The 13,556-nt window shown below is 42.5% G+C and overlaps 1 protein-coding gene across 3 annotated transcripts in view; it reads right to left on the reverse strand.

The window, feature by feature from the left end:
• Positions 1-13,556, reverse strand: part of SMOX (spermine oxidase) — a 169,309-nt gene that overhangs the window by 75,696 nt on the left and 80,057 nt on the right. For all 3 annotated transcript variants that reach the window (XM_085642666.1, XM_085642665.1, XM_085642667.1), the window contains exons 4-5: positions 6,689-6,862; positions 729-1,422 (exon numbers count right to left, since the gene is read on the reverse strand). In XM_085642666.1, the coding sequence (XP_085498792.1) occupies positions 729-1,422; positions 6,689-6,862 (868 nt within the window). The remainder of the gene's footprint in view (positions 1-728; positions 1,423-6,688; positions 6,863-13,556) is intronic.

Here is a 13,556-nt window from a genome sequence, read left to right on the forward strand (position 1 = left end):
GTTATGTTAAATCTGGAGACAAGGTACATAGCCATGTTTGTGGCAATACCTGTACTTTTATATACTTTGAGTTAAGTGCACTACTGCAGGGTGATACAAAAGTCGTTTTACCTGTGCACTTGATCTAAGATTAACTATAATCTTGAGGTCACTTCCTGGTATGTTAAGAGTCATTTTACATCATTTGAAGTGAACTCCTGGGCCACTGGTCATCCAATCACAATGGGGTAAAAAGTTGCAAAGACATTTCCTCTGAAGGCACGCGGATCAGAACTTATTTAATGCCAATTCCTGTGGAGAAATGGTGTGTAATGTCACTTCCACCAACCCCTTGACTCCGCTGTGGATGACAAAAGAATATCACTTTTGAAGTATCTAGCTGCAGAAAAGACTTACCGTCTGTGTGATATATACCGAAGAAATGGAATGCCACTTAACTAGCATAGAACCAACTCAGTGTAACAATGGAAAAAAAAGCTTGAGGGAGAATGCAAAAATTAACATGGCACCCCTTTTTCAAGGTGAAGTAGATGTCTTTCTAGAGGTCTGCGTCAAAAAGACAATGGGCTGAAGAAGTGCGCTTCATTACGCTACATCGAACCAGAAGGCGAAGAACGGCGGAGTATAGGATCTCATTTTAGTCTTGTAACGGAGAGCTAACTTATTAATAATAGTCACAGACGCACACTTTCCCCGTGCTGCAATTTGCACACATGGCCAATACCAACCTGTAAATCTACGCAGAAGTTCAGTGCAGGTCTCCGCAACAGTTTCGTCGTCATACTTCTCCATAATCAGAGCTTCTTCACCACATATCCATCCACTCAGCACATAGCCGTACCGCTGGGGTGGATACAGGACATCAAAGCTGCAAATCTTCCTATACCACATCTCTTCCGGATAAGTCAGGCTTTCAATTTCCGCCTCGTCCTCCCAGACAAACTGAATGCTATTACACTCGGGACTCCAAAATGGCTCTTCAAACTCCAGAAATATCTTGTCGGTGGTACTGATTCCTAGTTTTTGGATGGCGACTACTTTGTCCTCTGGGAGATCAGGATGGAACAAACTTTCATGGTACTTTTTAAGGACCCCAAGGGAAACAGTCACAATGACATGGTCAGCAGGAATAAACTCGTAGTCCTCACACTCAACAAACACCGGGTAGCCATCTTCCGCCTGGTCACTGTTATGGTCAGCCACCCTCTCAATTTCCTTGCTGATGGACCGATTCCAGTGAATGCATTTCACAGGTTTGCAGAACTGGACAACAGATTCCGGGACTGAACGGGCGAGTATCTCCACAATCTTGATAAAGCCACAAGGAATGACATGATGGGCACCAGGAATTTCAGTCCACTCTCCGAACTCACTGAGGGACACTTCATCCATACTGTGTGAGCTACTCTCGCAGCTCTCGACCTGGAGGTGGAAAAAAAAATGTTACAAATAAAAATAAAGCATAACAAGTAAAAAACAAAAAAAAGAAAAAAAAAAAACAAAAAAAAAATCAGAATTGTAACAGACAAAATACAATTTTGTAAAGGTAAAAAGGTCTGCATTTTAAACATTATTACTCTTAAACAATGTCTTATAGATATCAAAGTTTTCCCAAACTAACATATGTGGCAAAGGTGGTCAGCTTGGCATGTTTGCAAAAGCAAATAAACTATATTATTGCATTTAGAATTAATAAGACATATTTAACTTAGTATATATATATATATATATATATATATATATATATATATATATATATTCACTGAAAAAACCATAGGTTTCACACGTTATAGTTAGCGGAAATTTTACTGATAAAAAAACAATGAAATTCCCCCGTTATAGTTAGTGCAGGAAACTATAACTCACGCGACCGCAATCCTCTGCTGATGCTAATACTGTATTTAGACACTTATTTGCCCATGTCTTCTTCCATAAATTTTTAGCTATACATATATTACAAATATTTTTTTTTCATAAAGACACATGTCATCAGCAGAAGATTGCGGTCGCGTGAGTTATAGTTTCCTGCACTAACTATAACGGGGGAATTTCATTGGTTTTTTATCAGTAAAATTTCCGCTAACTATAACATGTGTGAAACCTATGGTTTTTTCAGTGAATTTGCAAGGTTTTTTAAATGCTAATTCCTAACTATAACATGTGTGAAACCTATGGTTTTTTCAGTGAATTTGTACGGTTTTTTAAATGCTAAGTTACTTTACGCCATTCATGGCGTGCGCGCCCACTTAACGCAGTTCGTTCCGTGCGCGCACGGTGCGCTTCGCGCACCGTGCGCGCACCGTGAGCATGCGGTGCGCTTCGCGCACCCACTTTACGCAGTTAGTGCCGTGCACGCACGGTGGGCACGCGGTGCCCACGTTACGCTAGATGGGCCATGTACGCACGATGCGCTTCGCGCACCGTGCGCACATGGAGGACATATTATGCGCTTCCTTGTGATAGGTAATCTGTTGACATTTTTTTGGGAAATGCTGTGCTCTTATATGCCATGCACAAATTGTTGGCCTTCGGCCTCCATTTGCACACGGGGTGGAGAGAGTGTTTTTTTTTTTTTTATAATTTTTTACCGTACGCGTAAAAAATGGCCGTTTTTGTCTTGGGGGATCTTTGAAGACTCAACTAACATGGTTATGTGCATGGGCGCTGTCTAAACAGCCCCTTTATATGTTTTTGGCATTTGTTTATCAGCTCCCCCCTCAGAGTGCGAGAGAGAAAATGGCGGCCGCCGCTTCCTGGTTTCGACCGATTCGAATGTTTACTAAGATCTAAGGGCCAATCAGAATCGCGCACGCCACCGAACGCGTACGGTAAGCGTACCGTAAGCGCACCGTAAGCTGGCTCAGATATATATATTGATTTAAAGGCTATTTTCTCAGAATCTACTGAACAGATTTACACCAAACCTACAAAAGGCACTTCCTTGACCTGAGGACTACCTCTCTGCCAAATTTCAAGTAATTCTGTTCAGCCGTTCGGGCTGTAGCTGTGTCTAAAGGTCCTATGGAAAAATGCATGGGAAAAACGCGTTTTGGGACCCCCCTTTTATCTCAGCCCCCGCTTGACGAATCCCCCCCGAGACTTTCAGGGTAGGAGCGTAGCGCCCCACCTATTTTGAAAAATTCGCGAGGATTCGTCAACCGGCGCCAAAGTTATTCAAAATCGAATGTTGCGGATTTCCTATGGAAACGTGGTCCTAACTATAACTACCTACTGGCGACCGCCAGTAGGTAATACACACACATACACACACATACATATATACACACACACACACTTTTTTTATTCTAAATGTAGTTAAGATTTTCAACACTATACAAGGCATCCTTTAAGTCCAACAACCTTTCAGAAACAAGAAACCGGAAAACGAGTAGAAAGTGAAAAGATAGTGTGTTGCAGCTAAAACGTTGACACATTCCAGAGCAGAGCTAAAGGGCTAGCTGACAGCGACTTATCATACGGATACTAATGCAGGCTTGAGATGGGAGATGGCTTGGGGGCCGCAAAGCATTTGATTCACACGTTATTCCTACAAGAAACAAGAAATTGCGGTGAAAAAGATGGACTGGTGGCTTGAAAGTAGTGTAGAGACTATAATAATTTGGATTTTAGAATCCTGTAGCTACTACTGTGTTCTAAAGTTCTATGACAAATTATGGAATAAGAAACTGTTCAAGTGAAAAAGTTAGATCTACTTTTTAACACATTATAAACTTTGATGCAGGTCTCATTCGAGGGGCTTTCCTCTGCACCGAAAAAACTCTCAGCCCATTGTCCGCTGATTTCTTGCTTTTAAAGCAGTTGTAAATGCATTGGTTTGCAATTCAGACTTGCATACAGAACATCAGATCAGATACCTGCTCTCCCTGCCTCTCACAAATATTAACCATCAGCACGTATGAAGCTCACCGGTCAGACACAGGAGGGCTGAGCTCCATTTGCATAGACGTCTGAACTTCAATGCACAATTGTGCCAGCCCAGAGACTTAAGGCATGGGAGCAGCATTAGGACGAGTCCCGAGGAAAGACTTCCATTGCTACGGATTGGTCTCTTGAACAACCCCCTCGAATCAAAATCCTGCCGACCACTGGGCGCAAACTTCAAAGTGAAGACACGATGCAATGGACCGTCGGCTGGTCTCACCTTGGCAGGGCCACATGGACGGTCCTCGGACTCTAGGTGGGGGGGGGTTCTCCGCTTGCAGAGTTCGCTTTGAGACGCTGCAATTGACTATTGCACGCACTGTTGATCATTCCCCTTTGGGGACTCCCGCATACCCAGTGCGGTTCTACTATTCACGGGGACAGCCGGATGAGTATTGCTTCATTCATGCACCGTTGTGTGTAGTGTGATCTACTGCGGTCATTCCCATTTTCATTATCGAGATCCTTGCTCCCCGAGTATCCCTCCATTAACTCATACGCTCTGCCCTGTGGGTATGGTTTTATTATGCGGCACACACTTCCTCTGGTGGCATTAGTTTAATCATTACAGGGACTCACTTTCCTATTATTCCACTTCTTCGCAAGTTAACCATCCCCCAGGTCATCCCCAGTCCTGCTGAGACCCTAATATTCTCCTGTAGGGTCGAAACGCGTCAGACAGACCACTACTCGAAGTAGCATTATGTGAATCTTCCCTAGTGTTGCTGTAATCTCTAGAAGCAAATACTGTATACGGCTGTCTACAAACACCAACGCTCCTGCACCCCACGCGCTCTCGATATGTTGGGTCTGGTTATGGTTTTTTCCACTTGAGGTATTGCACATTTGTCACAAATTTTTGCCAATCTGTTCATTGAATTGCATTCTTTTGTTTAAAATAAATTCAATTCGAATGAACTGAAAATATTCCTTTCATGATGGTTTTCTTCCGATTCCTTTGCAGATTGAATCTGGACAGCTATTTTGCTGTCTTGCTGTATATTTCATGTAGGAGTTCCATGTGAACAGCTGTTTAAACTGTATCAATACCCATGTTCGCATGGACATTCGGGTCACTAGTCTTGCCAGCACACACTCATTTTGGGAGCCGCTCAACGTAGGGCGGTGTGGTCTAGCTTGATGCACTTTATGTGCGAAGGAACCACATTCAATGGAGATTGGAAAAGAAAAGTGAATACCTATTTATCGGACACTGAAGACTATTTGTTCAGTGAAGGAGAAAACAAATTTGTGCTAGCATTCATTCTGTGCCTCAAGGTCAGCATGACCTTCCTAATCATTACATCGGCCCTCACAGGACTTGGTACCACAACTTTGAAGGTTCTCCACTATCTTTCTTTAAAAATGCTCTTAAAAAAAAAAATATACAGCCCTTGCTCCAGATGCACAAATACGCAAGGGGTAACAACCTGTGCTGAGAATGGGTCTCAATGGAGGAGGAACAAATCACCTTTGAGGCACAAGACGCTAGCTCCAAACTCTTTGGAGTTTCTGCTACTGTTCACAAGTGCCACACTTGTGCAAAAGCGACCTCTGGCCTCAGGTAGATTCCCAAGGCAGTGTAGCCAATAGTGACTGTCATGTACACCAACAGTGCACCGCAGGACATTACAGAAACTGCAACTCATTTACATTTAATGTTTTCATTCCAAATGAGGACCCTGTTCCAAAAAGCTTTTGAACCAGATCACATTATGGGCGTAATGGTTTCAGCGAATGTCCTCCAAATGTTGTAGCCAATCAAAGGCAGCGGCTGTGTGTGGTTAATGGAGCATTTCCTGCACTATATTAAATAGCAATGAGCACTTGCCAGCCAGCCTGGGCTTCTGGTTAGTCTAACACGATTTATTAGAGAAAAGCAGAAAGACATTTATGAAAAGAGGCAGAAGGCGCAGACCAAGAAAAGTGGAATACAGGAGAGGTAAGGACACAGGACATGGGGAGGAGAGGCTGCAGAAACATGCACTGGCGACGAGGCTCTACTGACCAGACCAGGAAAACTGGAATACACGAGAGGTCAGGACACAGAGAGGAGAGGCTGCAGAAACAGATGCACTGGTGACGAGGCTCTACTAGCCAGGGCACAATAACCAGCCCTGCACTAACTTTGATGGTACTATGCTTTGAGGGACAGTTAATTCCAGAGGTAAGACATTAGGCTACGAGCACTACAGATGCGGCATGCAGATCTTACGAATGCCAGTAGAGATTCATAAGCAGATGCTCTCCGCTATGTACGGACTTAAAAAAGCAAAGGTTATTCGTGATTTTTCATTTATACACCAATTGATGCAGAAAAACTATGGCTCATTGTGGGATCGTATTGCGCAAAAATCAAACATTAGGACCATCTTCCAATGGAAACAAGGCAAGGTGAACCCATTTAATCAAACTATGTTAACACATACGTTCCACTTTATGCAACAATTCAGATTTAAGTATTAATGATCTTGTGATACTTAGTTAAAGCCATACTTAAAAAATGTGTATAAAGAGTTGAGGAGCAGGACTGTCACAGTCAAAGTATGAACAGCATACAGTGGATGAAGGCAGTGAGCAAACCAGGTACAAGACGCAGTGAGACCAAACCGCTCTAATCATTAAGTATGACCGTTAACAACGTAACTTTATCTTCTGCATTCTGTGGGTGATTGGTATCAACCCGGAATAGTACCAATGGATTACTGCTCTCTACATTTCAGTATGCCTAAAAAGGACCACATACCTTCAGGTATTGCTGGATCATGGCCAGTTTCAGCCTCTTTGTGGTCTCCGATTCGTCCTGGTCATCTTTGATGCGTTTACGCACAACATCTCGCGTGAATACACCCACGCTATTCTGGCTCTCAGCATTGACTGGTTTACCATTCTGGAAGAATTCCTGTGTCAGGGAATAGACCTGGAGGACAGAACGGAGAAGACAGCTATTGATTGCAGCAAACACCCCGATACCAGCACGGAAACTCAGGGACATGGTGGGGCCATACGTGGTTAAATGGGAATGTGCATTAATTTTATTACGATAATGTACTTCAATCATAAAGAGCATATCATATGGCACTTGAGAACAATTCATTGATTGAGAACACCATGTAAGGGTAAAGGTGGAGGCGGAATAGAGAAAACACAAGATCAGTGTAGAGAACAGAAGAGACGATCCTTTTGACACCGAGGAGCTTAGTCAGGTTATTTTAGTTCTGTACAACATGTCCCGGCACATTGCTAGTATTTAAGACAAGTAAACAACTTGACTATCAGTATAAATACATAATAAAGAATATTTTTAATGCATTTCTTGTTGAGACTCCAGCCAACACGTGTTTCGTCGCTAGGGACAAGGAACCCGCGACTTCCTCAGGGCTTCCACACGGTGCAAACGTCTATGCGCCTTCTGACTGGTTATAATTCCGTCCCAGCCTAATTGGGCCGAACAAAAGAAAACAGCTCATGAAAGGTTCCAATAATCGCAAATATCTAAATCACACGAAACAAAGTAAGGTCGTGCTCAAAAGAGGGTTTCTTTATTTGAATAACCCACGACAAGCTATGAGTAACAGCATCAGAGTCTCAATCCGACTCTCTCAATCCGACTCCCGGCACCTCCGTATGGCCATACGGAGGTGCCGGGAGTCGGATTGAGACTCTGATGCTGTTACTTGCGATTATTGGAACCTTTTATGAGAGGTTTTGTTTTGCCCGGCCCAATTAGGCTGGGACGGAATTATAACCAGTCAGAAGGCGCATAGACATTTGCACCGTGTGGAAGCCCTGAGGAAGTCGCGGGTTCCTTGTCCCAAGCGACGAAACACGTGTTGGCTGGAGTCTCTACAATAAATGCATTAAAATTATTCTTGTTTATTATTATGTATTTATACTGATAGTCAAGTTGTTTACTTGTCTTAAATACTAGGAATGTGTGCCGGGACATGTTGTACAATTGTTTATTGATCTTTGATCATATCTGGGAGGTGTTGGATGATTGCCTCTTTCCCGAGGACCTATAGAGTTACCTCTTTCACTAAATACGTATCGAATATAGTGAGCGCCACTACCACATAGGATATAATCATCCCTACGTGCTCGCATTATTCTAGTTCTGGTCGAGTAAGTGATTATAGCAAACATCCCTTATAGTTCGAGGAGCAAGGGAAGAGCTTTAAACTCTGGAGGCACCACTAGCTGGTGAGGAAACGAAAATCAGTAGCTCTGAGCCAGGGGTAAAAATGATCTCAATTAAGATGCAGGAAGGACAGAAGTTGGGAGACTTTGGGTTTGATTTTATTAACCAAATCACCAAAGAGTGACTGTTCACCTTAAAGGGTTTCATGGCAGTAAAGAACAATAATTGGGCACAAAATGAGGCAGATTATCTGAAGCAAAAAGGCTTAAAAGTTTGTAACTACTTTGATTACAGACAAATCACTTCACACAGATGTGAAAAGAATGCTCATTTCAGCCCTTGGGATTCACGTAAGACAGCCGGATTCAAGGAAAGTGTCACAAGTAAGAAGTACTTGTGTGATGATGAAATACATTGGATCAGAGAGGGGGACTTGACGTGTAACAAGAGGCAGTGCGGTCAAAATGACTGCTGTACTTGTAGACTAAGGGGAGAAATTTCCAAAAGCAACCGATGCAGATGAAGAGGCAGCCTGTTCGGTTCTACCAGGCTGGGCTAATTTCATTTTTATGACTGATGCAACAACAAAATAAAGCCATTTATCAATGACAGAAGGTTGGTTTAGCATATTGCACCCCAAGATCTGGATTGAGGCAACATTCTCTCCTTACATTCCAGAAACGGTTAAAAATTGTTGCTCTGTATAAGACTTTGGAGTGCTTCCTCCAAACAGATTTGTGGAAGGCATCATATTATGTTAATATATTAAGAAAGTGCTCAAATACCTATGCAAGAGTCCTGGGGATAAAATGAAGCATACAGCAGATTAAAGGGATAGGAGCACAGTAAACTCTGTTGTGTGCACAACCAGGGGCCGTATTACGCATGGTCATGGTTTGGGCCCGGCGCGCCTTTGAAAAGGTGCGCCGGGCGCAAAAAATGACAATGCACCCCATTATGGTGAATGCGCTGCCCCCAGGGCAGCCGCAAACTTGCTGTGCCCTGGGGGCACCGCTTTCATGTGAACACACAGAGCGGCTGCCCTTTTAAAGGGAATTAGAGATCCCCTTGCAGGTGGGCCCAGTCAGTGACTGCACCCGCCTGCAAGGGGATGTCTGTCGGGTCCATGGGACCCTCTTTCTCCCCTCCAGAGGGCTGCTCTCAAGGGGCACACTCACAGTGGGCCACTTTCTTGGTGGCGCACTGCGAGTACGTCCCCCAAAGATCCTATATGATTTTTCGCCCATGTCTGTAATATGGCCTGGGCGCAGAGGCAAAGGAATTCCTTCATTTGCATAGGCATACCACTATGCAAATGAGGTAATGCCCTTGATGGTAGCACTGGCGCTTTAAGAGCACCAGTGCGATTTGTATTACTGATGGGGACGCACAAGGGTCTGCGCCCCCTTCTGTGATACCAAAGTGCCCCAGGGGCATGCAAAGCAGGCGCAAACTCCCGTTGTGACCCCAGGGCACATATAGTAATACGCCCCTTGTAAGTAAAAGATGGCATGCTTTGTACAATGTCACCAGGGCCATGTTCCATAATTTAGCAGCTAATTCTGAGAAAGACCTGCATCCGATACACACGATTCAACCTTGGCATCACCATTTGCAATGCGTCAGTAGAACGAAGATTGCGACTAAGATGATAACAAGTAAACTTCTTCCTAAGGTTAATAGATCCAGTCTTATAAAATGCTCTCTGAACTGGACATAAGGATTTGAAAAAAATCCTTAACACCACTCTAAACCAAATGTAGAAAATCCAGTCGAAGCAAAAGTGTTGAGATAAACCAAAGACTAACTTAGCTGCTGCCTTTTGAGTGCGTTGAAGCAGTTTCAGCAGCCCTGTAGAAGCTTCCAGGAACAGAGCGTTACAATAATCCAGGCTACTCAGAAAAGTGGTCTGGGCCCCCAGCGAACATACAGTAAGTGGAAGAAGTGGGAGGATTTTCCTCGACACCTGGGGAGCAGAAACAGCTGGAAGATACATGATTTAATAAAGGATGGGATGAGCCTGCACACCAGATGAGAAATCGGTTAACCAATTGTGTTAATGAATGTTTTAATGTTATAAAATGAGTGAAGCGTGCAGTCATGTGCTGGGGTTTAGCCCTGACCCCACTGTGAACAAAATTCAAAAAAGGAGGAATGGAGTGACCCAAACCTACATGACGCACTGCAAAGGTCTATAAACATAATTTAATATTCTTTTGAATGTTTTTTAACATCGAAATACATGTCTTTTTTAGCCGAAGGACAATCATCGAGTCTACCTCTAGACAGGAACGTACAACAGTCAGACACCGCATCCGCAGGGGACAAAACAAAAAAAACAATGGAAACAGGCAGACCACAGAGAAACCTGAAAAAACCAACTCTCTCGTGATGAATATCTCAAAAAAAGAGTTTGAGCTCAGAACAACTTAGAGTACTCAATAAAGGTACATATTTTGTACCCACATACACATCCAATCCTCTGGAGACCGAAATATCCCTTTTTAAATTCATGCGTAAGCTTAGATTGAGATGGATCTCATTTTATTAATTATAGAAGAGTTATCAGTTATACTTACAGAACTCGCGCAAGACATCAACAAACTCAAAGATGACATCCAAGAACAGTTGGAACAAGAAAATTGGTCTAAGGTCCTGGAAGAGATCAATTTGAGATTGGATATTCATGCTAGAGAAGTACATGAACGCAAGATTCGAAAATTCAGACGTGACACTATCGACTATAAATTGGACGAAGTGTACACATGGGCTGAAACTTACGCTCAAAAAGGTTTCTTTAGGAAACCATGTCATACCTCCTCGGAAGAGAGTGTAGTTGAAGACCAGGAACTATCTACACGAAGATCGCCGGCAAAACAGAATGTTCAACAGACGGACATATCCAACAAGGAAATAGCTTCGACTTCTGGGTTAAAACCGTCTTTTTTAGCCGAAGGACAATCATCGAGTCTACCTCCAGACAGGAACGCACAACAGTCAGACACCGCATCCGCAGGGGACAAAACAAAAAAAACCATAGAAACAGGCAGACCACAGAGAAACCTGAAAAAACCAACTCTCTCGTGATGAATCTCAAAAAAAGAGTTTGAGCTCAGAACTTAGGAGTACTCAATAAAGGTACATCTTTTGTACCCACATACACATCCAATCCTCTGGAGACCGAAATATCCCTTTTTAAATTCATGCATAAGCTTAGATTGAGATGGTTCTTTTCCACTAGTGCTTTAGAGGATAAAGAGACCTCAAGAACGATTTCGACCAAAGAGTAAATTCATGGCTCCCTTTTCACATAAAACTTTAGACAATTTTGAACTCTTGGTGAAAAAAGATTTGGAACACATCAAATATTCTAAACCGAAACATGGTAATCTATCTAAGAAAGAACTAAGGATACTTAATGTTCTTCAACAAGACACTGACATAACTTTCCAACCAGCAGACAAAGGAGGTGCTCTAGTTATCTTGGCCACGGAATTTTATGAAAAAAGTGTCAGTACACACGTAAATGATGAAGACGCTTACATTCTTTTGGACAGTGACCCCACCAGACAATTCAAAGATCTGTTAAGCACCTTATTAACTAAAGCCATGGAGAACGGTTTTTTTACCGAAAACACCAGAAAATTCTTACTCGTTGAGGTTCCCAAAACACCTCACATATACATGTTACCCAAGGTGCATAAGATTGTGACTAAACCTCCTTTCCGTCCAATCGTAGCAGGATGTGCGTCCTTACATGAACCTATTGGACAATTCCTAGATTTTCACCTACAACCTTTGGTACAATCATGGGAAACCTACAGTAAGGATACTACTGATTGTCTATTGAAACTAGAGACCATACAACACCTTATTGAGGAAGACAGTACTTTGTACTATAGATGTGGTAGCACTATACACATCCATAGCTCATAATGAATGTCTCGAAGCGGTGGAATGGCGACTTCTGGAATCTTCTTTGGAACCAGACATGAGCGTGTTCCTTTTGGAGCTCTTACACTTTTCACTTTATCATAGTAACTTCAGTTGGAAAGAGCACTTTTATTTGCAAAAAACAGGAACATCCATGGGATTTCCCGGGGCACCAGCATACGCCAACACTTTCGTGGCATACTTTGAACATAAACACATTCTTCAAAATCCCATATGGCGCAAGCATGCCATACTTCTACTACGGTACATAGATGACTTTCTGGTCATCTGGAAAGGCCCAAGACATGTTGGAATGCTGTATTCAAGATCTCAACCAGTGTAACTCCAGGATTCAGTTCACTTCAGATATTCAAACTAACAAAATTAATTTCCTAGACATTGAAATTCTAAAAACACCTACTGGCCTTCAAACAGGAGTTTATAAAAAACCCACAGATGTTAACAATGCGCTGCACTTTAACAGCGCACATCCACATTCTCTTAAAAAACATCTACCAGTATCTCAATTTATAAGGATCAAGAGGATAACATCTGACGAAACGCAATGTATCAAACTCATAGAAGAACAAAAAAAAACGAGATACACGGAACGTGGATATCCTGAGGATGTGCTCTTGGATGCCCAAAGGACAGTGACCTCCAAAAAACGTGAAGAACTGTTTCGCCCATCACAGAAACATGAACCCACACGAGGTGTTGGTTTTAAAATATTCATCACAAGCTTCACAAATAAAGAAAGTTATTCGCAAACGTTGGGAGATCATTTCACAAGAAATTGATTTCATGGACTTATATAGAGGCCCCCCTCTATTCGCACACACAAGGTCCAAGAATATCCGAGAACTACTTAAAATCAAAACATTCGCCCAGCAGACAAACCTACAAAGGCATGCGCAAATGCCATAATTGTGGTCAATGTGGTAACGTCTTCGTAGGCAACACATTCTCACATCCCCAGTCAGGTCAAAAAATCACATTGAGACACTCCTCAGATTGTAACACCGTGGGTGTCTATATGCGATTCAGTGTCCTTGTGGTTTAGTCTACGTAGGTAGAACCTCGAGAAAGATCAAGACGAGAATAGTGGAACACAAAAGCACAATACGCAATAAAAATTTCAAATCATGTCTAGCAACACATTGGGTAAACACCTCACACACTATACCACAATTGCGTTTTACAGTTTTGGAAAAAATTCAATCTATTACAGGCACGGATTCAAATACAATTTTAGCACGTAAAGAAACAATCTGGATAAAAAAAAAAAAACTTGGCACGCTGACCCCGGGCAGCCTCAATGACCATGTGGAACTGTTATGCTTTCTGTAAATTGCCTTCTTAAAACGATGTCACTTATAAAATGTGTTTCTTTCTATGTCTTCATGTAGGACATACTGTGGTCTGAAGTTACAGGTTTTCTATTTGTAAAGGATTTGCACTCTTTTCCCTACATTTTGGTTTACATTTGACTTCTTGCTCCTTTGCATTGTCTTGGGTTTCTTATTTCTTGAGCATACGC

Source organism: Triturus cristatus, chromosome 2_2 (assembly GCF_964204655.1).
Source record: "Triturus cristatus chromosome 2_2, aTriCri1.1, whole genome shotgun sequence".
NCBI lineage: Eukaryota > Metazoa > Chordata > Amphibia > Caudata > Salamandridae > Triturus > Triturus cristatus.